The sequence below is a fragment of the Thamnophis sirtalis genome, unplaced genomic scaffold (assembly GCF_051295495.1).
Source record: "Thamnophis sirtalis isolate CommonGarterSnake01/CBP01778 unplaced genomic scaffold, rThaSir2_p1.2 scaffold_1, whole genome shotgun sequence".
Classification (NCBI taxonomy): domain Eukaryota; kingdom Metazoa; phylum Chordata; class Lepidosauria; order Squamata; family Natricidae; genus Thamnophis; species Thamnophis sirtalis.
In genome coordinates this window covers 171,482,112-171,502,359 of record NW_028261381.1, presented here as the reverse complement: position 1 = coordinate 171,502,359, position 20,248 = coordinate 171,482,112, and the positions used below count along the sequence as shown (strand labels likewise).

Here is a 20,248-nt window from a genome sequence, read left to right as displayed (position 1 = left end):
TATCTGCGTAATGTTAATGGCGTGGCTTCTCTTTAAGAAAGGCGGCAACAGGCCAGAGGGGTAGAGAGAGTGTTAGGAATATAATCTAACGGTTGGCAATGTATAAATCACATAGCAATGCTGTACCTGTTTCTTTAAATCATACTGTAAAATGTAATTGGTTGCTGTTTTCCGCAATCGGCCATAAGAGGGAGCCAGAACGACTGTTAGCTCTCTGTTCGTTAGATGCTGGGCTGATCTGATCTGAGTGTTTTGGAAGCTGTTTGTTAGAAAGTGCCGTGAGCTATTGCAGGTTTTGCAACTGCAAGCAAACTTTGAGTACTGAACTGATTGTATGATTACTGGACTATGTTAATTGGATTATCCCTTAACTGAAAGACGTTGATGACTGACTGTCTTATCCGTGTATGACTTGGACTGTTTGATGGACTCTGATACCTCTATTTCCACGAAAGTAAAAGCCTATTTAAACTGCAGTGTCTCTGTATGCGGGTTTGTGTGTTCTCCAACACAACTCTCACAACGCTTCTCTGAACGTACTCGCTCTCCCGACTGGGAGCTTACCTAACAGAGAGATTCAGTTTTGAAAGCACCTAGTAAAGGAACTGGTTTAAAATTATAACATTATTTACTCTCTGCCACTGTGGTTCAGTCAGTCTGAGGCAGGAGTCCCCAAAGTTGGCAACGTTAAGACTTGTGGACTTGTGGAGTTGAAGTCCACAAGTCTTAACGTTGCCAACTTTGAAGACTTCTAGTCTGAGAAACAAACTGTGGCTTAAGGAATGTAACCACGATGCTCAAAATTGCTGTTCCTAATCGACAGAGACAGAGTTACAGGTAGTCCTCAACTTAAACAGTTTGCTGAATGACCAAGATTATAATGGCACTGAAAAAAATCTGCCCTACGACTGCTTCTCACACTTATGACCACTGCAGCACGCCCCTAGTCATGGGATTGAAATCCAGACACTTGACAACTGATTTGTATTTATGACAGTTGTAGTGCCCCAGAGCCACGTCGTTCCCCCGTTGGCGACCGACTGGCCAGCGAAGTCAATGGGGGAAGCCAGAATCACTTCTGCTAAACATCGGAAGGGATTCACTTAACAACCATGACAAGAAAAGTCATAAAATGGGGCAACTCACTTAGCAACAGAAATTTGGCTCAATTTTGGTCAAAGTCGAGAACGACCAATATTTTCTGGACAACTGGGGAGGGTTACTTCTGAAACACTTCCCACATTCCCTCCATCCCCCCCTCCCTGGTTTCACAGGTTATAAAACAGTACAATTTTTAAAAAATATGCCGAATGAATACTTTATTGTATAATAATATCTGGATGCAAGCTGGATCTGAAAATCCTTAACCATGAAAGCCAGTTTTCTGATTGGGCATGGCCAACAAAACCCCACTTTTACAACTGTACAAAGCGCTGGTGCATTTGTTAAAAAATAGTAATGCTGCCCCCCCTACCATTTTGCAGTAAAACATACGCAAACACTCCAATGCAAGCTCTGTAGTAGAAGGAAGGAAAGAAAGAAAAAAGGGAGGGAGAGAAGGAAGGGAAGGAGAAATAGGGGAGAAAGGAAGAAGAAGCGGGGAGAAAAGAGGAGGCGAGAAAGACAGGAAGGAAAGAGAGGAAGAGGAAGTTGGAAGAGTGAATGTTGGCTTTTGTTTTTAAATATGTTGTCTTTGTCCAGTTTTCCCCCTTTCCCCTTGTCTTTTGTGAGCCGCCCGGAGTCCTCCGGGAGTGGGCGGCATACAAGACAAACAAACAAACAAACAAACAAACAAACAAACAAACAAATAAATAGGAAGAAAGCAAGGAAGGGATGGATGAATGAAGGAGAGATCAGAAAAGGAGGGTAGGAGAATAGTAAGGAAGGGGGAAGAGGGGAGGAGAGGAGGGGAGGGGAGAGGAAAGAAGAGGTAGCATGTAGGAGAGGAAGGGGGGAGGGAGGAAAGGAGAGAGGGAGGAAGGAAGAGGAGAAAAGCAAAGAAGAGGTGAGAGAGACAGAAAGGAAGATGATCTAGCAGAGGAAGCAAGCAAGGAAGGAAGGAGAGATCACATAAGGAGGGTAAGAGAATAAGGAGGGAAGAGGGAAGACAAGACAAGAGGAGATGAGAGAGGAAAGGAAGGAAGAAAAGTTAGCAAGTATTAGAGAAGGAAGGAAGGAAGGAAGGAAGGAAGGAAGGAAGGAAGGAAGGAAGGAAGGAAGGAAGGACTCACAAGCTATCTCCAAGAACAAGAAACGTCACAATCCCAGTTCTGCTCACACAGGTTTACCACTGACATTTTCCCCATTCACTAGTGATCTTCCTCTACACATAGTCGCACACAACTTCTGAAGGAACGTCATTCCACGGATTAATTGCTCCCAGCCTACCACGATCTGCCCAGCCCTGTAACCCACAAAGTGCCCGAGTTCCCCAAAACATGGCACCTCCACTGAAGGTATACCGTTAGAGGGTTGTCGGCCGAATCCAAGATGTCCGCCATGATCTGATCAGCGTAGGCCAACCTCTCCTTCAGAGAGCGCTTCTTCCTCAGCCCAGTCAGGTTGACCAGGTGGATCTTCAGCCAATCCAGGCCGCGTGGCCCAAGGGGCTTCCCCTCCGCAAAGAGGAGAATCCCCCGCGTGAAGTCGCCCCCCAGGTGGTTGAAGTGAGGGGGACAGGGGTAGGTCCTCCCGCGGAAATCCAGGTTGTGGGGGAACCAGAAAACCTCGTCTTTCATGTGCTTGGCGATGGACAGCTTATAGAGCATGTCCATCCGCAGACCGTAGGTCTCCCTGGTCTTCTTACGGCATTGGGCCATCCTCCATTTCAGAGCCATCCGGGACATTGGCGCACTCTCGGCCAGCTGCCTGGCCAGCTCTTTGGCCTCCCAAGATGGCGGTGGAGGGACGTCCAATTTCTCATCGCCTTTATCGTTGAAGATGGAGATGATCACATCCAATACGGGTTGGTTGACTTTCCAAGGGCAGTTGCCCAGAAAGTTCAGCGCATCCAGGACCAAGCAGAGATGGTCATGAGGGCACTCGTCCAAAAGGAGATCGTGCTGGATGACCCCGTCTTGGCAACGCATTAGCTTGACCGGAGAGAGAGTGTAAGCCCCGAAGTGGGAAGAGACCCAGGGCACGGGGGGACACTGCATGGGGAGGACGAAAGAGTCAAAGGTGAGGGTCGTCTCCGAAGCCTCCTGAAGAATCCGGATCAGGAGATAGTGGGGTTTAATGAAACCTATCTGCAAAAGGAAAAGAAAGAGAATATATAATTAATAAATTAATTATAAATTAATATATATATAGCTAAAATATAAATTAATTATAATTAATTATAACTATAATAATTAATTATAATACATTAATTATAAATTAATATATATATAGCTAAGTGTTGTGGCCCAGCAGGAACCGTTGGAGCTGCCACCAGACTCCGACAGCGAGGGGCCCTATGAGTCGGCCCTGGAGGATGTGGAGGACCCTGGACAGGGTTCCAACTCAGAGCAGGGCGCAGAGAGACTGGTTGGCCACCAGGTGGCGCATGAGCCTTGGACCAGTGGGGAGGAGACAAGGGAGAGTGATCCAGAAACCAACAGTGAGTTGTTCTGGGATGCACGCCGTCAAAGAGCTACTCGGCGTCAAGAACAACTACGTAATTACAAGAGGTAATTACGCTCAGCTGAGGGTCATTAGGCTCCTCTCCAGACTATAAAAAAGACTGCTTGTGCCACGCCCTTCTTGCAGAAGTCAACGCTTTGACTAAAGAGAAACTAACTGCCAGAGTCTGTCTGAACTGCTGCCAAGATTTGTTGGCCTTGCTACCAAGGTCCTTATCTGTTTGTTTACTTGGCTTTCAGCCAGCGAGATTCTGGTCTTGTTATTAAAGGGCATTCCCATTAAGCGTGTCTCGGCTTTCGTTACTGGACAGAGGAGGGGGTCAGAATAGCTAAGGATCTGCCCACTTTGGCAAACCTGCAAATCCCACCCCTGGCTGGCGCTGCCCTGCCACTCCCAGGTGTCACCACGCGGCACTTTTTGGATGCCAGGTTAAGTGCAGGGCCTGCATGAAGCCTCCGGGAGGGTGACAAACGGGCCTTCCATAAGTTCTGGAAATCCGGAAATGGCCTTGTTTTCAGCCTCTGGAGCCCGAGGCAGGCCATGTTCGCTTTCCCAGAGGCTCAAGGAAAGCCTCCGGAGCCCAGGGAGGGGAAAAAACAGGTCTCCCGCCATAGTGCAGGAGGCCAACTAGGCCACACCCACCCAGCAACTGGGCAGAGAACCCGTTAAAATTTCTGAAGCCCACCCTGCTTGCAACATTTGTTTACTGAACGTACAGGCCAGTACGTTTTCACATTTGGGTTTTCCAATGACATCTCTAATAAAATGGGAATAGAGCCAAGGTGGTGCAGTGGTTAAATGCAGCACTGCAGGCTACTGCTAGATCAGCAGTTCAGCGGTTCAAATCCCACCGGCTCAGGGTTGACTCAGCCTTCCATCCTTCCGAGGTGGGTAAAATGAGGACCCAGATTGTTGGGGGCAATATGCTGACTCTCTGTAAACCGCTTAGAGAGGGCTGAAAGCCCTATGAAGCGGTATATAAGTCTACTGCTATTGCTATTGCTATTGCTATTGAGGAACACAACCCTCGGAGTTTCAGTTTATCGTTGTGTTTTTTTAGGGAACCCCGACATAAGTGAACACAGGAGCCTCGGCGTTTTGCACACTTGACCAGCCGTCCCAAGTTGCTCACCTGCTTGGTTCCGCGGAAAGAATAGACGTGATACAGAACAGGAATGACGGACGTCTCGGGAAGCGAAGGCAGCAGGCTGTGGTCCAGCTTGAGGGTTTGCACCATCAGTTCTATCAGCTGAAAACCCAGCTGAATCAAGAGGCTTGGGGGCCAGACGGACTGCTTGGATATCAAGGAAGGACTATAGCCCACCTCTGCTCTCAGCTTCTCCCAATATTCCCGCGGCAAAAAACCATTCACCTGCAGAGGCAAGGGACAGGGTGGAGTTCATATTCCGGAGGCCAACAGCAATTGCAATAGCACAGTAATGGCTAACATTTTGGTCCTTGCGTGTCAAAAGTTCGTGCCTGCACACATAATACAGTGCACGTGTGACCCCCACCCCACCCCCGTGTGTGTGTCTTGCCCCCCTGCGCATGCGACCCACCCCGTGTATGTATGCACGACTCCCCCAACCCATTTTGGGCTTAGCAGGCCTCCCTGAAGCCTCCTGGCACCTTGCTGCACCCTCCCGTATGTGTGCATGGCCCCGCCCATCCCCGCTCATGCATACACAATCCTCTGCTGCCCCCGTCCCCGTGCATGCGTACGCGTCTCCCGCATGCACGGCAGAGCCCAAAATCAGCTGGCCGGCGGGAGGTGGAGCTGAGCTGGGGCGACAGCTCACATGCCCGCAGAGAGGGCTCGCGGGCCATCGGTTCACTATCACGGCAATAGCACTTAGGCTTCCATACCTCTTCACAGTGCTTTACCGCTCTCTCTTAAGCAGTTCTCAAATGGCAGCCTCTTGTCCCCAACACTCTGGGTCCTCATTTTACTGAGCTCAGAAGGATGGAAGGCTGAGTCAACCTTGAGCCAGTGAGAATCGAACTCTTGGCTGTGGGCAGAATCATCCTGCAGTAGTGCATTCTAACCACTGTGTCCCCATGGCTCTCTCTGACTAAACTGGTTTGGATTCACACTTGAACTTGCTGGAGATGGTTGACGGGATAAGAAGACTGCTGCCAATTACCTCCAATAGACCGATCAGATCCCACAGATTAGGCCTCCTCCGAATTCCATCCGCCGGCCAATGCCGACTGGCGACTACCCGGAGGAGAGCCTTCTCTGTGGCTGCTCCGACCCTCTGGAACGAGCTCCCCGTGGAGATTCGAACCCTCACCACCCTCCAGGCCTTCCGCAAAGCCCTTAAAACCTGGCTGTTCCGACAGGCCTGGGGCTAAAGAGTTTTTGCCCCCCTTCTCGAATGGTATGGTTGTTGTGTGTTTTTAAATTTTGTATTGTTATGTCTCGTCTTTTTATCCCCCTGTCTGTACCTCCTTCCCTGATTGAATTGTGAGCCGCCCTGAGTCCCCTTCGGGGAAAAGGGCGGCATATAAATGTAATAAATCAATTAAATCAATCAATCAAGACTTCACCCTTAATGCCGTCTGTCTCCTTGGTCTTAACTCTTATGCCATGTTAACAGCTTGGTGACGCAGTGGTCGGAGTGCAGTACTGCAGGCTACTTCTGCTGACTGCCGGCTGACTGCAATTTGGCAGTTCGACTCTCACCAGGCTCAAGGTTGACTCAGCCTTCCATCCTTCTGAGGTGGGTAAAACGAGGAAGGTCGTAAAATGGGGCAAAACTCACTTAACAAATGTCTCACTTAACATCAATTTGTTTCAATTGTGTTGCAAGGTGAGGACTATCTTTGAATAGTTTAGTTTACATTATATTGCCAATTTTCAGTTTTCAGGATACTTTATTTTATTTTTTTAAACTAAAAGGTTCCATGAATTGAGAAAAAAACCTGAAAACATCTCTTCCAGATCAGATCAACCTTAGAAAGAAACTCTGAAAATTCTAGTTTTGGCCAAAAATAGCCCCGAGTTGGAACCCCCCCAAAAAACTCTCATCAAAGTGGTCAACCCAGAAACTAGAGATGGTTTAGTTAAAAGTGTCCCCTAAGGCAACTGAAGTTGCATACCTGCTTATTATCCCTGGCCAAAAGTTGGACGTAGCTATCGTAGGTCTTCTCAAAATTGACCTCCGAAATGGTACAGCTTTTCCTAAGGATGGTGTATTTATTGTAGATCCTGGTACCCAGTTCCTTCGCTAAGACGGTGACACATTCCCCAAGAGCTGGCAGGCTGAAAACCGTCTGAAAAGAAGGCAAGATAAATAAAAAAAACGACTTAAAGAGACTCAAGATATGACCTGTAGCAAAATCAATTAAAAATAAAAATAGAAAAGTTAAGAGGCATCGTTTTATTTTTGTTTCAGTTTTACTTTATTACTTAGTGTTTTTACTACCTAGCAAGAGCACTTAAGGCTCCCCAGGGTTTTTGCACACTTGACTGCACATAGCTGTAGGGTTTTTACAGGGAATCATCTGAATGGTCCCTAGAACTGAGGTTACACGTGTAAGTAAAAACTGCAGCAATCTGCAGAAAATATTTGCCTGTCAGCTATTCTTTGCTCGCAGTGTGTTCCCAGGCATGATCAAGGACACGGGATGATGAAACAAAGTAAACCTGCAACATTTTATTCACTCATAATACTTGATTCATTCAGCTGCAACAACATGCACATTCTCATGAACACCAATGATGTAAGGACTAACCAATTATTGTGCCTTGGAGACTTGTTAGCCAATAATGATATTTACACGTAAAGTAGGTAGAGCTAAAGAAGCTGCAAACACTATAATAAGGATGATGTTTCAAGATTAATAATTTTGCTGTTGATTCTGCTGTTGATTCTGCCATCCATGGCATGATTCTACTTCATGCTGTTGATTCTGCTATCTATGGAATGTTTTGTTCAATAAACTTTGGTTGGTTTAGCTATCCGTGGGTGGATTACTTTGTTTCATCTTCAGCCTCGGGACCCTAAATGCTACAGGGTAGGATGAAACAAGGGGTAGAATGAAAGAAGGCCAAAGATGCTTATGCCAGCTGCTTTTCCCACCCGGCCACAGCCTCACCTGCTGAGCTACTGAAGTGTTAGCCAATAATGATATTTACACGTAAAGTAGGTAGAACTAAAGAAGCTGCAAACACTATAAGAATGATGTTTCATGATTAATAATTTTGCTGTTGATTCTGCTATCTATGGAATGCTTTGTTCAATAAACTTTAGTTGGTTTAGCTATCCCCGGGTGGATTACATTCTTTCATCTTCAGCCTCGGGACCCTGATCACTACACATAGCAATAGCACTTATATACCGCTTCATAGGGCTTTTACAGCTCTCTCAAAGCGGTTTACAGCCTATTGCCCCCAAACAATCTGGGTCCTCAATTTACCCACCAAGGAAGCTGTTCTGACCCTCCCTTCTTTGCTCGCTCACAGACGACAGTCAGACAGACTCAAAAGGAAATAACTTTATCAGTCCTGGCTCACGCTGGCTGCGAGCCCAAAAATAAACATAAATAATGTCTCTGGCAAAAAGGTTACGCAGCAGAATGCAAAAACAAAGACCTATTACAGCAACACCAGGTTTACAGAAAGAAAGCAAATCACTTCTCCAAGTGCCTCTTGGAATCAGGGTTACAGAAAGCAAATCACTTATCCAAGTGCTTCTCACAAACAAACCACGACCGATGAACGACGAACCACGAACGAACGAGTGAACGTTGACTTCTGCAACCAGGGCATGGCACCATCAGTCCTTTTATCTCCAGAAGACGACACTAACGAGCCCCAGATGCATTGTTATTCCTGCATCCCGACTCAACTCACAGCAAACTTCTGCTGAGTCACAACAGAAGCATGGAAGGCTGAGTCAATCTTAAGCCGGTGAGAATCGAACTGCTGGCAGTCAGCAGAGTTAGCCTGCAATACTGCATTCTAACCACCGCGCCATTTGTTTGTTTATTCCATTTCCATAGCCACCCAATTCAACCAAAACAATGAAAAAAAAAAACATTAAAACATTAAAAAAAGCAATAAATTATTGTATGGCATCAACCCTGAAGTGAATCTGGCCATCTTTGTGGCTACAGATTTGACACTAGATGGGAGGGGGAGGGAGATAGTTAACTGGGGTTTTGCAGTCAAAACAAAAGGTTTTCCTGCGGGAACCAAGGTCATTCCAACAGGTGACTTGGGAGAGGAGGAGTGAAATAATCTGGCAACTGACCAGCACCTCTATTGGACCATGTGACTGATGACTTGGGGAAAGGGGAAAACTCACTTTTTAATTAGGTGAAAACCGCGGGAACTTTCAGAGTTGGTTTTCAGCAGTTGGGCCAATATGACGTATCCAATAAAATTGCTCTTTGAGGAATCTACCTGCCTCGGATTTCTGCTTTCTATGGGTGCATTACTTGGAACACTAGGATGCTCTGACCTAGGCTTCCATAGCAGCATGAAGCTCAGTCCTTGTCCCGATAAACTCCTGTTATTTAATTTACAGTGAATTCCTCTCCAGCAAAATCTTTCCTCTCCCACAGTCTTTCCAGATAGTTCACAATTACCGACCTTGATCACGCTTGGAGAGTGGCCAGGCGGATATCTTTCAGATGCCGCAATACTTGGCAAGATTGCAGGAATGAACTCATTGTCTCCTTCAAACTCCCCTCCCCTGTCGCTCCCCTTTTATTCCCTATGGGAGGGGCCATTCACCGTCCACCTGTGGCCTCACTCCCAAGTCAACCCTTGTTCCTTAGCTGTTCCCTTCTCCTGGCAGCTCTGCGCATGCGCACACTGGGAACAGGCTCCAGCTGTTCATCTGCCTCAGTGATTTCTGACTCTGAAGGCAGCTGATAATTGACATACAGCTCTGCCCCCCCTTCTCTGCCTCCAACACAGAGCCCTCATCAGTGCCTTCCCCAGACTCCAGGACTGGCCCATGTTCCTCCCCAACCTCCTCACTCTCCGAATCTATTGCCAGCTGTGCTGACTGCTGGTGGTCCAGAACATATGACTTATGACCCAAATGCAGGCAAATTAATTGCAATTCCTGTTTACAGTAAGGATGGAAACCAAAGTGGGGGGATAGCATGACCTCCACAGGGAAGGTGATCTACCTGTCTAGCACTCCTCCTGAGAAACAGCCCGATCCCCTCCTTTTGCAAATGGGTAGACGTTACAAAGGGGCATCGAATGCAAGAACTCTCCCACCGACACTCAGAAGCAGCAAGACGCTATATATAGGTAGTCCTCGACTTACAGCCACAACGTACCCACAATGTATGTGGTTTGGTGAGAGAAAGAGAAGTTTGTTAAGTGAGTTTTGCCCCATTTTACGACTTTTCTTGCCACTTTTTTGTTAAGTGAATCACTTTTAACAAAATTAGGGACATGGCTGTTAAGTGAATCTCGCCTCCTCACTGACTTTGCTTGTCGGAAAGTTGCAAAAGGGGATCACACGAACTTGGGATACTGCAGATGTCATAAATATGAGTCAAGCATTCCCATGATCGTGGGGATGCTGCAACAGCCCTAAGTTTGGCAAGTGGTCATGAGTCACTTTTGTCAGTGCCGTTGTAACTTCGAATGGTCACTAAATGAACTGTTGTAAGTCAAGGACTAACTTTATAAACAAAGAAGAAACCCCACTCCTTCTAGCACTGACGATGTTACCTAGTTGGGTTATGAAACGTCTGCAAGAAAATAGCCAAGGTCAGAGAGCACCAAGGACCCCACAGTCCTCCCCCCACTCCCCCTCTCTGCAAGCCCCTCACCCTTCTAGCACTGACAATGTTACCTAGTTGGGTCATGAAACGTCTGCAAGCAAGCAACCAAGCTCAGATAGAACCAAGGACCCCGCAGTCCTTCCCCCTCTCTGCAAGCCCCTCACCCTTCTAGCATTGATGATGTTACCTAGTTGGGTCGTGAAACGTCTAAAAGAAAACAGCCAAGCTCAGAGAGCACCAAGGACCCCGATAAGATCGCACAGGATGGGCCTTCTCCAGGTGCCATCAGCTGGACAATGTCGGCTGGCGACGCCTCGGAGTAGGGCCTTCTCTGTTGCCGCTCCGGCCCTATGGAATGAGCTACCCCCAGAGATCCGGGCCCTACCCACTCTCAAGCTATCAAAACCTGTCTATTCCGGCAGGCTTGGGGCTGTTGACCTCTTGACCGAGGTCCAGCCCCGATTAGACTGGGTGCATGTTGTGTTTCTTTTAATCTGCTGTGTTTTATTTGCTTTTAATCTTTTCTTAATATTTTTATTTCTGTAAGCCGCCCGAAGTCCTCCGGGATTGGGCGGCCTATAAATTTAATAAATAGAATAGAATAGAATAGTTCAACCCTGGGTTACAAGTATTCTCTTCTACCCGTGTAAATACAACTTACCTGCATCATAAGTTCTACATATTCCTTTTCGCTCAGCACACAAAGAAACGGATAGATGTCTAGTTTGGACAGACGCCAAATATTATCTTGCTTCTTGAGCTTCACCAGGTTGTGAAGCAAAGCTGCCTCCCATCGAGAACGAATCTTGCTCAAAATTTCCCTCTGTGGAAAGGAATGAGAATATAAAAAGATCATTAACCGTATAAGAAGAATTTGATCAATGACTACAATTGGGACCGGAATTTCGCCTGCTGAGTGATGCGGTCCTTAAGTGAGTCATCATGTGACCGTACCCGATTTTCTTATGGTTAGTAAGTGAATCACTGCAGCGGGCAGCAGTGGGGTAATGGGTGTGGTGGGCAATAGCAAGAGCAGTTAGACTTATATACCGCTTCATAGGGCTTTCAGCCCTCTCTAAGCGGTTTACAGAGTCAGCATATTGCCCCCAACAACAATCCGGGTCCTCATTTTACCCACCTCGGAAGGATGGAAGGCGGAGTCAACCCTGAGCCGGTGAGATTTGAACAGCCGAACTGCAGAACTGCAGTCAGCTGAAGTAGCCTGCAGTGCTGCATTTAACCACTGCGCCACCTCGGCTCAGCCTCGGCAGGGGCAGCGTCCCTCCACAACGGCCCCCGTTTCTCAGGTAGCTCCTTGGCAAAGTTAATGGCCCACTCCTGGATTAAGGCCACCCTCTAGCTGTTATTTCAATCACTCTGCTACCAAAACCTCAGCACTTACTACACCCTTGTCACGACTGGCGACTACCCGGAGGAGAGCCTTCTCTGTGGCTGCTCCGACCCTCTGGAACGAACTCCCCGTGGAGATTCGTACCCTCACCACCCTCCAGGCCTTCCGCATAGCCCTTAAAACCTGGCTGTTCCGACAGGCCTGGGGCTAAAGACTCGCTGCCCCACTTCGAATGGTATGATTGTTGTGCTTTTAACTATGTATGGTTTTTATGTTTTGTTATTCTGTTTGTATTCCCCTCCCTTTTGTGTTGTGAGCCGCCCTGAGTCCCTTCAGGGAAAAGGGCGGCATACAAATAAATTAAAATAAAATAAATAAATAAATAAATAAAACTGTTGTAGATCTCAAGCAAGTGTTACTCAACCATGGCAACTTGAAGATATGGGGACTTCAACTTAAGAGAATCTCCCCAACCAGCATGTCAAGGCACTGCCTGAGAAACATCACAGAATACCAGAGTTGGTAGGGACCATGGAGGTCTTCTAGTCCAACCCCCTGCTCAGGCAGGAAACCCTACACCACTTCAGACAAATGGTTGTCCAATCTCTCCTTGAAAACGTCCTGTGTGGCAGCAGCCACCACTTCCGGAGGCAAGTCGTTCCACTGATTTAATTTTTTTTTTCTGTCAGGAAATTTCTCCTTAGTTCTAAGTTGCTTCTCTCCTTGACGAGTTTCCATTCGTTGCTTCTTCTTCTGCTTGGAAAATAGGTTGTTGTGTGGAAGCCCCTCAAATATTGGCACTCTGCTATCATGTCACCCCCCTGCTCCTTCTTTCCACTAGATTAGACTAAGTGAGCATAGGCTCCCCAGGGTTTCGCACGCTTGACTGCACGTAGAAATAACACTTGTATACCGCTTCGTAGTGCTTTTACAGCCCTCTCTAAGCGGTTTTTACAGAGTCAGCTTCTAATCTGGGCCCTCATTTTACCAACCTCGGAAGGATGGAAGGCTGAGTCAACCTTGAACCAGTCAGGATCGAACTGCTGGCAGTGGGCAGAATTAGCCTGCAATATAACATTCCTAACCACTGCGCCGCCATGGCTCATAGCCAATTTCTGCAACTGTTCAGGATGGACAAGGAGTCTTCAATGGACGAACTGGTGGCTTAGTGATTGTTTGAAGTTTCAATGGACCTACCAGAGGGGAACTTATAGCCCAAATTAGAATGTGCAGTGGTCATGTGATTGCGCTTTGCGAGCATGGCAACTGGGCCACATTTACGACAGTTTTCAACATACCACAGACCCCTGACTGCATTTTACAAATGGGTTTGCCGAAAACCGGCATCTGTGTTCAGTTTTGAGCAAAACGGTACCCCATAATGAACTCCTGGTTTGCTTAATGGCTGCCACAAAAAAAAAAGGTTGTAATATTTATTAATAAATTCTTGTTTAGAGCTTGCTATAAAGGTAAAACTTCTTTTGGGCCTGATGAGAGGAGAGGTGATATAAATAGTAAATAATTTTTAGTTAACTACAAGAATTATAAGGAAATGTTAATGGATAATGCTTAATATTATATATATATATATATATATATATATATATATATATATATATATATATATATATATATATATATATATATATATATATATATATATATATATAAAATATTAAATATATTATATATAAATATTATATATATGATTAAAATCTAATAGATACCTTTCACCCTGGCTTATATATAATATTAAATATATTATATATAAATATTATATATATGATTAAAATCTAATAGATACCTTTCACCCTGGCTTCGCTGATAACGGATAAGAGCCTGTGGCCTAATGGCTAAGAAGTCTGCCTAGTATGTCATATAGCCCAGGTTCAAATCCCAGTAAGGGTATGGCTAGCTGATGAGAGCTAAATAGCTTGAAATAGATCTATACTAGTCTCCCTTTATTTATTTATCAGCACAAATAAAAAAACATGTGTGTGTGTGTGTGTTGTATTAGCAAAAGCAAATTGGAGATAAGCTTTAAAGTGTGAGTTGGGGAAAAAGGGGGGGGGGAATGCTTAGATATTTTATTAACTGACTTTGTTTTAGAATATGTTATAAAGGTGTAATGTTGTTGGAGGTTTACTGAAATTGCGAATGAATGCCAGTAGGTGGTTGTGCCTTTAAATACAAATGATTTTAGATAAAAGCACGTCAAAAGAATTGTAATTAAATGAGAATTGTGGTACAGTGATAGTAAAATTCATTAAAAAAATGATTTAAAATGTACAATTCGATTTGAATGAAGTATATGTAATGATTGTGGAAGAAACGCACGAAATGCATTTGTAACCAATCGAAACGCTTTCTACAAGATGTAACGAAAGATGATTTTTTGTGTGTGTTTTTGTTTAATTAAAACAGTAACACTTAAAAAAAAAAAGGTTGTAATATTGGGTCGGTTACATGACCAAACCATTTTACCACAGTCACGTGTTACAACCATGATGGGCAGGTTCCATTATGGTTGTAACTTGAGAACTTCCTGTATTTATCACTTCCCTTTGTGGAGACTCTGGAAAGAGTGCAGAGAAGAGCAACAAGGATGATTAGGGGACTGGAGGCTAAAACCTATGAAGAACGGTTGCAGGAACTGGTTATGTCTAGTTTAATAGAAAGAAGGACTAGGGGAGACATGATAGCAGTCTTCCAATATCTCAGGGGTTGCCACAAAGAAGAGGGAGTCAAACTATTCTCCAAAGCACCTGAGGGTAGAACAAGAAGCAATGGGTGGAAACTAATCAAGGAGAGAAGCAACTTAGAACTGAGGAGAAATTTCTTGACAGTGAGGACAATTAATCAGTGGAACAACTTCCTTCCAGAAGTTGTGGATGCTCCAATAACAGAAGTTTTTAAGAAGAGATTGGACAATCATTTGTCTGAAACGGTACAGGGTTTCCTGCCTAAGCAGGGGGTTGGACTAGAAGACCTCCAAGGTCCCTACCAATTCTGTTATTCTATTCTATTCTTTTTATTCTGGCCAGAAACGCAACTTTCTCCTCAGGAATCAATTTTACCGCTTTGATAGTTGTAGCTGTGATAGGTTTAGTGGCTTCCACCGACTCAACCGTGACCCTGTCGGACGTCTCCAAGTTGTATTGTCTTCGGAACCGCTGCTGAAGCTCTTCTGCTGTGAAATTTAACTTGGCGTAAGAAATGGGAAACTTCTAAGGGGAAAGAAAAGAGGAAGAAATCCGTGATGATGTCTCAGGCATACCCGTAGTCCTTAAAGTTAGACTTGGGACTTAGAATAACTTTGTCATTTTAAATGCACACTAATCGGCATACATTAAAATGAAATTTCGTTGCATACAGCTCTCAAAGGGTCACCACCGCTAATACATACTACAGAAACATGACAAAAATGTAAATAAATAAAAATTATGCATCTACCCACATATATTATATAACACAGAAAAACAACAGTCCAATTCAGATGTACATGGAGAAAAATGAATCTTGCGAGTTTATCAGACGGATGGCATAGGGAACATAGCTGTTACAGACTTGGTAGTTCTTTTAGAAATACTTTGAAACCTTACCCCCACCCCCACCCCCGAGGGGAGCCACAAAAAACAGACCGTAAAGTAGATGTGTGGGATCTCTAACAATGCTTTGAGATCTAAGCACATAGTGCTTATAAGCTGTATCCTGAACAATGGGAAACGAGCTTCCTATAATCTTCTCCACTGTCCTCACTACTCTCTGTATGGACTTTCTATTTGAGCTGCCAGCAAACCAAACAGTGACACAGTTTGTTAAAACAACCTCAATCGTGCCTCGGTAAAAAGTGGCCAGGACAGAACGAGAAAGATGCGCTCTCCTCATCCAATGCAGAAAATGGAGATGCCTTGACTTATGACCAATTGCTTAGCAAGCGTTTGAAGTTCAGACAGTCTACTTGGGGGATACAGGTTGCCCTCAATTTACAACCATACGTTTAGTGACCGTTCAGAGTTATGACAGCTCTGAAAAAAGTGATTTAGGACCGTTTTTCACAGTTATGACTGTTGCAGCCTCCCCACGGTCACATGATCAAAATTTGGATGCTTGGCAACTGGCTCGTATTTATGATGGTTGCAGTGTCCCAGGGTCATGTGATTCTCTTTTGTGACCTTCTGACAAGCAAAGTCAATGGGGAAGCCAGATTCACTTTACAACTCCTGTTAATAACTTAACAACTATAGTGATTCCCTTAACAAATGTGGCAAGAAAGGTCATAAATGGGGCACAACTGTCACACTTAGCAAAAGAAATTTTGGCCTCAATAGGGTTGTAAGTTGAAGACTACCTGTACTTAGGACCCAGATTCAAAATTCTAAAGCTTCCCCTCCCAAAGTCATGTGATCATACCAAACACAAATGGGATGGGATGGGATACGATGGAGTGGGGTAGAGTGGAATAAAGAGTGGAGTGCAGTGGGAATGGGAATAGAATAGAATAGGCTTTATTGGCCAAGTGTGATAGGACACGCAAGGAATTTGTCTCCAGTGTACATACAAACGATGAAGTGATAAGTCACAGATCATAAATCATATTACAGTCCTAAATAGAATAGAATAGAATAACAGAGTTGGAAGGGACCTTGGAGGTCTTCTAGTCCAACCCACTACTTAGGTAGGAAACTCTACACCACTTCAGACAAGTGGTTATCCAATGTCTTCTTAAAGACTTCCAGTGTTGGAGCATTCACAACTTCTGGAGGCAAGTTGTTCCACTGGTTAATTGTTCTAAATGTCAGGAAATTTCTCCTCAGTTCTAAGTTGCTTCTCTCCTTGATTAGTTTCCACCCATTGCTTCTTGTTCTATACTCAGGTGCTTTGGAGAATAGTTTGACTCCCTCTTCCTTGTTGCAACCCCAGAGATATTGGAAGACTGCTATCATGTCCCCCCTAGTCCTTCTTTCAATTAAACTAGACATACCCAGTTCCTGCAACCGTTCTTCATATGTTTTAGCCTCCAGTCCCTTAATCCTCTTTGCTGCTCTTCTCTGCACTCTTTCTAGAGTCTCCACATCTTTTCTACATCATGGAGACCAAAACTGAATGCCGTATTCCAAGTATGGCCTCACCAAGGCCTTATAAAGTGGTATTAACCCTTCACGTGATCTTGATTCTATCCCTCTGTTTATGCAGCCTAGAACTGTGTTGGCTTTTTTGGCAGCTGCTGCACACGGCTGGCTCCTATTTAAATGGTTGTCCACTAGGACTCCAAGATCCCTTTCACAGTTACTACTATGTGAGAGAAGAGGACTAGAAAAGAGGAGGAGGGGAGGAAAAAGAGGAGGGAGGGAGGGAGGGAGGGAGGGAGGGAGAAGGAAAAAGAAGACTGGGGAAGTAGCAAAGGAAAAGGAGAAGGGAGACAGAGGAGGAGGAGGGGGAAAGACAGAAGAAAAAGGAGTTAGTCTTCTTTCACTGGTAACTTCATTCCTGTTTGTCACAAATTTGTTACGAAACTGTGTTGACTTTTTTGGCAGCTGCTGCACACAGCTGGCTCCTATTTAAATGGTGGTCCCCTAGGACTCCAAGATCCCTCTCACAGCTACTATACTATTGAGCTAGGTACCACCTGTACTGTACCTGTGCAAATCATACGGTACAAACAACAAGTGATAAAACATAGGAACCAATAGGAGAAGGTAGTACGGTAGGAAAAATGAGAAGGTGAGAAAGACGAGAAGGATAATAGCAACACAGCCCTATTACATGGGTAAATATCCTTCGGCCCAAGATAGGGCCGTGGGAATTAGGAGCTTAGCAGAAAGATGGCCTGTGGGGGGGAAACACACCTACCAAATCAAACACAAAGACCTCGGAGGTAACAAAGACTTTCAAATTTTACCTTCTTGTAGAATTTGTCCAGTAGCGGGATGGTGGTGGTCGGAGGGGAGAAGAATTCCGGCTGGAAGTCCGGCTTCACCCTTTGGATGGCTGCCAGGATCATCTTGACTTCGTTGTCTTCGTACGTGGAATCCTTGAAGAAGCTTTGCAAGGAGAAACCGTCACTTTCCAGCTGTTCAATGCATCTGTTGGAGAGAGGAGAGAGCCTGAGCAGGAAGCCCTTGACGTACGACCATCTTAGGACCATTTTTCGCACTTAACGATTGCTGCAGCGTCTCCCTGGTCATCTGATCAAAATTCAGACTCTTGGCAACTGGCTCGTATTTATGACCGTTGCAATGTCCCGGGGTGACGTGATCCCCCGTTTGTGACCTTCTGACAAGCAAAGTCAATGGGGAAGCCAGGTTCTTATACGGGAGGATATTCCTCAAGTTACGACCGCAATTGGGATCCGAAGTGTCATTCCTAAGCAAAGAATGGTTTGCTAAGTGACTTGTGCCCAGTCTTACGACCTTTCCCGCTATGGTTGGTAAGCGAATCACCGCAGATGCTAAGACGATGCAGTCGTTATATGAATCTGACATTCCCCGCTGACAAATGGCAATCACATGATCTCGGGAGGCTCATGATTTAATTAGGGTCAGAATCCTGACACAGGGACTGTTACCAAAACAATTTGTTTGAATGCAATAATCATGGCCTTCCGAAAAGCTGTTCAAACCTGGCTATTCCGGCAGGCCTGGGGCTGTTGACCTCATTGCTAAGGTCCAGCCCCAATTAGATTGGGTGCATGGGTGATGTTTTAAATTGTTTTCCTTTATTTTTTATTAATTAGTCTTTTTTTCGCTTTGTAAGCCGCCCGGAGTCCTCCGGGATTGGGCGGCCTAGAAATCCACTAAATAAATAAATAAATAAATAAAAGAGAGGAAAGGGGAGAGAAAAGAAGAAACAGAAGAGGAAGGAGGGAAGGGATAGAAAGAGAAGGGGAGGAGGAGGAGGAAGAAAGGAGGAGGGGAGAAGCAAGGGAAGGAAAGGGAAAGGAGAGGAGGAAGGAAGGAAGTAGAGAAGGGAGGGAGGGTGAAAAGAAAAGAAAAATAGGGTGGTGATAATACAAAATAGGTACATGGGATGGTAATTAAAGCAACTCAGAACGTATATTTTAACCTTTTATAGGGAAAAAAATAGATGTAAAAGTGATAAAGATAAATACGAATAATACCTATGTGAATATATACCTGTAACTATACATGAGAATAAAAATAAAAAACTTTTTAAAAAAAGAATGTAATTGGACAGTTGGAGATAACCGGGAGGGATGGGGTGAGATGGGAAGAAATTAACAGAAGCTTTGCACATGAAAGCTCAGATCCGGCTTTGCTACACTGAAACCACATCTCTAGTAAAGTGTACTTTCACTAACCATGGATTCGAATGTCTTTCTTTTATAGTTGAACAAGTTGGGATGACTGACACAATCAATCAATCAATCAATCAATCAAAGTTTGTGGTGAGTGGTTACGATACCCCCCAAAGAAGCACTTGAGATGGGCTTTGGTCTCTCCACCCTCACAGCTTCTCTGACATAGTTTAAAATAACATTCATTCCCCTCATCCCACCGTCTTTGATTGATTCTGCTCCATCAAGTGGAGCAACCACATAAATACCCCTCCTTGACGTTCTGCGATTATCCTAAGATTAAAGGATAGAAGGTTGGCCAGAGGACAGCACTTTTTCATTTGTGGGTGGCTACAAGTGATTTATCTCGCCTGCAACTGTACTTTTATCTAGACCTTTTATCTGCGCTGGTCTTTGGTAACAGGATTCAATCCAGAGCAATTTCCCCCCCCCCCCCTTGCAGCATTTCAATTACAGAACGGCGTTTTTCTCTTGAGAATTCCTTCCACGGCATCTCAGTGGGTCTCCGTCAGCACTGCAGCTTGTCAGGAGCTGATCGGAGATTCGGACCCTCGCCACCCTTCGGGCCTTCCGGACGGCCGTGAAGACCTGGCTGTCCCAGCAAGCCTGGGGTTGAGTTCCCCCCACCCTACTCGAATTTGCTGTGTCTGTTGTGCTTTTAAATCGTTTGTATTGTCTGATTGTTTTTGTCTTACTTTTTATAATTTCCCCTCCCTTGGCTTTTATTCAGCCGCCCTGAGTCCCCTCGGGGAATAGGGCGGCCTACAAATTGAATAAATTCCAATTCCAATTCTTGCTTGGTCTGGAAACACCTCTCACCATTCCCCAGCAGATGGTACAGGTAGTCGATTGATCGGAACAGAGATGGAAAGGACCTTGGAGGTCATCTAGTCCAGCCCTCTGCTCAAGCAGGAGATCCTATCCCATTCCAGACAAGTGGCTGTCCAGTCTCTTCTTAAAAGCCTCCATTGATGGAGCACCCACAGCCTCTAGAGGCAAGCTGCTCCACTGGTTAACTCTTGTCCCTGTTAGGACGTTTCTCCTTAACTCCTTGACTAGTTTCCATCCATTGATTCTTGTCCTGCCTTCTGGTGGTTGGGAAAATGACCCCCCTCTTCTTTGGGGCAGCCCCTCAAATACTAGAATACCATATCACCCCTTATTTCCTCTAGACTGGTCCTACCCAGTTGATACAACCT

The 20,248-nt window shown here is 45.2% G+C and overlaps 1 protein-coding gene across 1 annotated transcript in view; it reads right to left on the bottom strand.

Annotated features, from left to right (window-relative positions):
- The window catches only part of POLRMT (RNA polymerase mitochondrial), a 69,587-nt gene that overhangs the window by 37,252 nt on the left and 12,087 nt on the right, over positions 1–20,248 (bottom strand). The window contains exons 5-10 of the mRNA XM_087703299.1: positions 17,634–17,817; positions 14,809–14,958; positions 11,042–11,203; positions 6,727–6,900; positions 4,757–4,996; positions 2,463–3,248 (exon numbers count right to left, since the gene is read on the bottom strand). Coding sequence (XP_087559425.1) covers positions 2,463–3,248; positions 4,757–4,996; positions 6,727–6,900; positions 11,042–11,203; positions 14,809–14,958; positions 17,634–17,817 — 1,696 coding nt within the window. The remainder of the gene's footprint in view (positions 1–2,462; positions 3,249–4,756; positions 4,997–6,726; positions 6,901–11,041; positions 11,204–14,808; positions 14,959–17,633; positions 17,818–20,248) is intronic.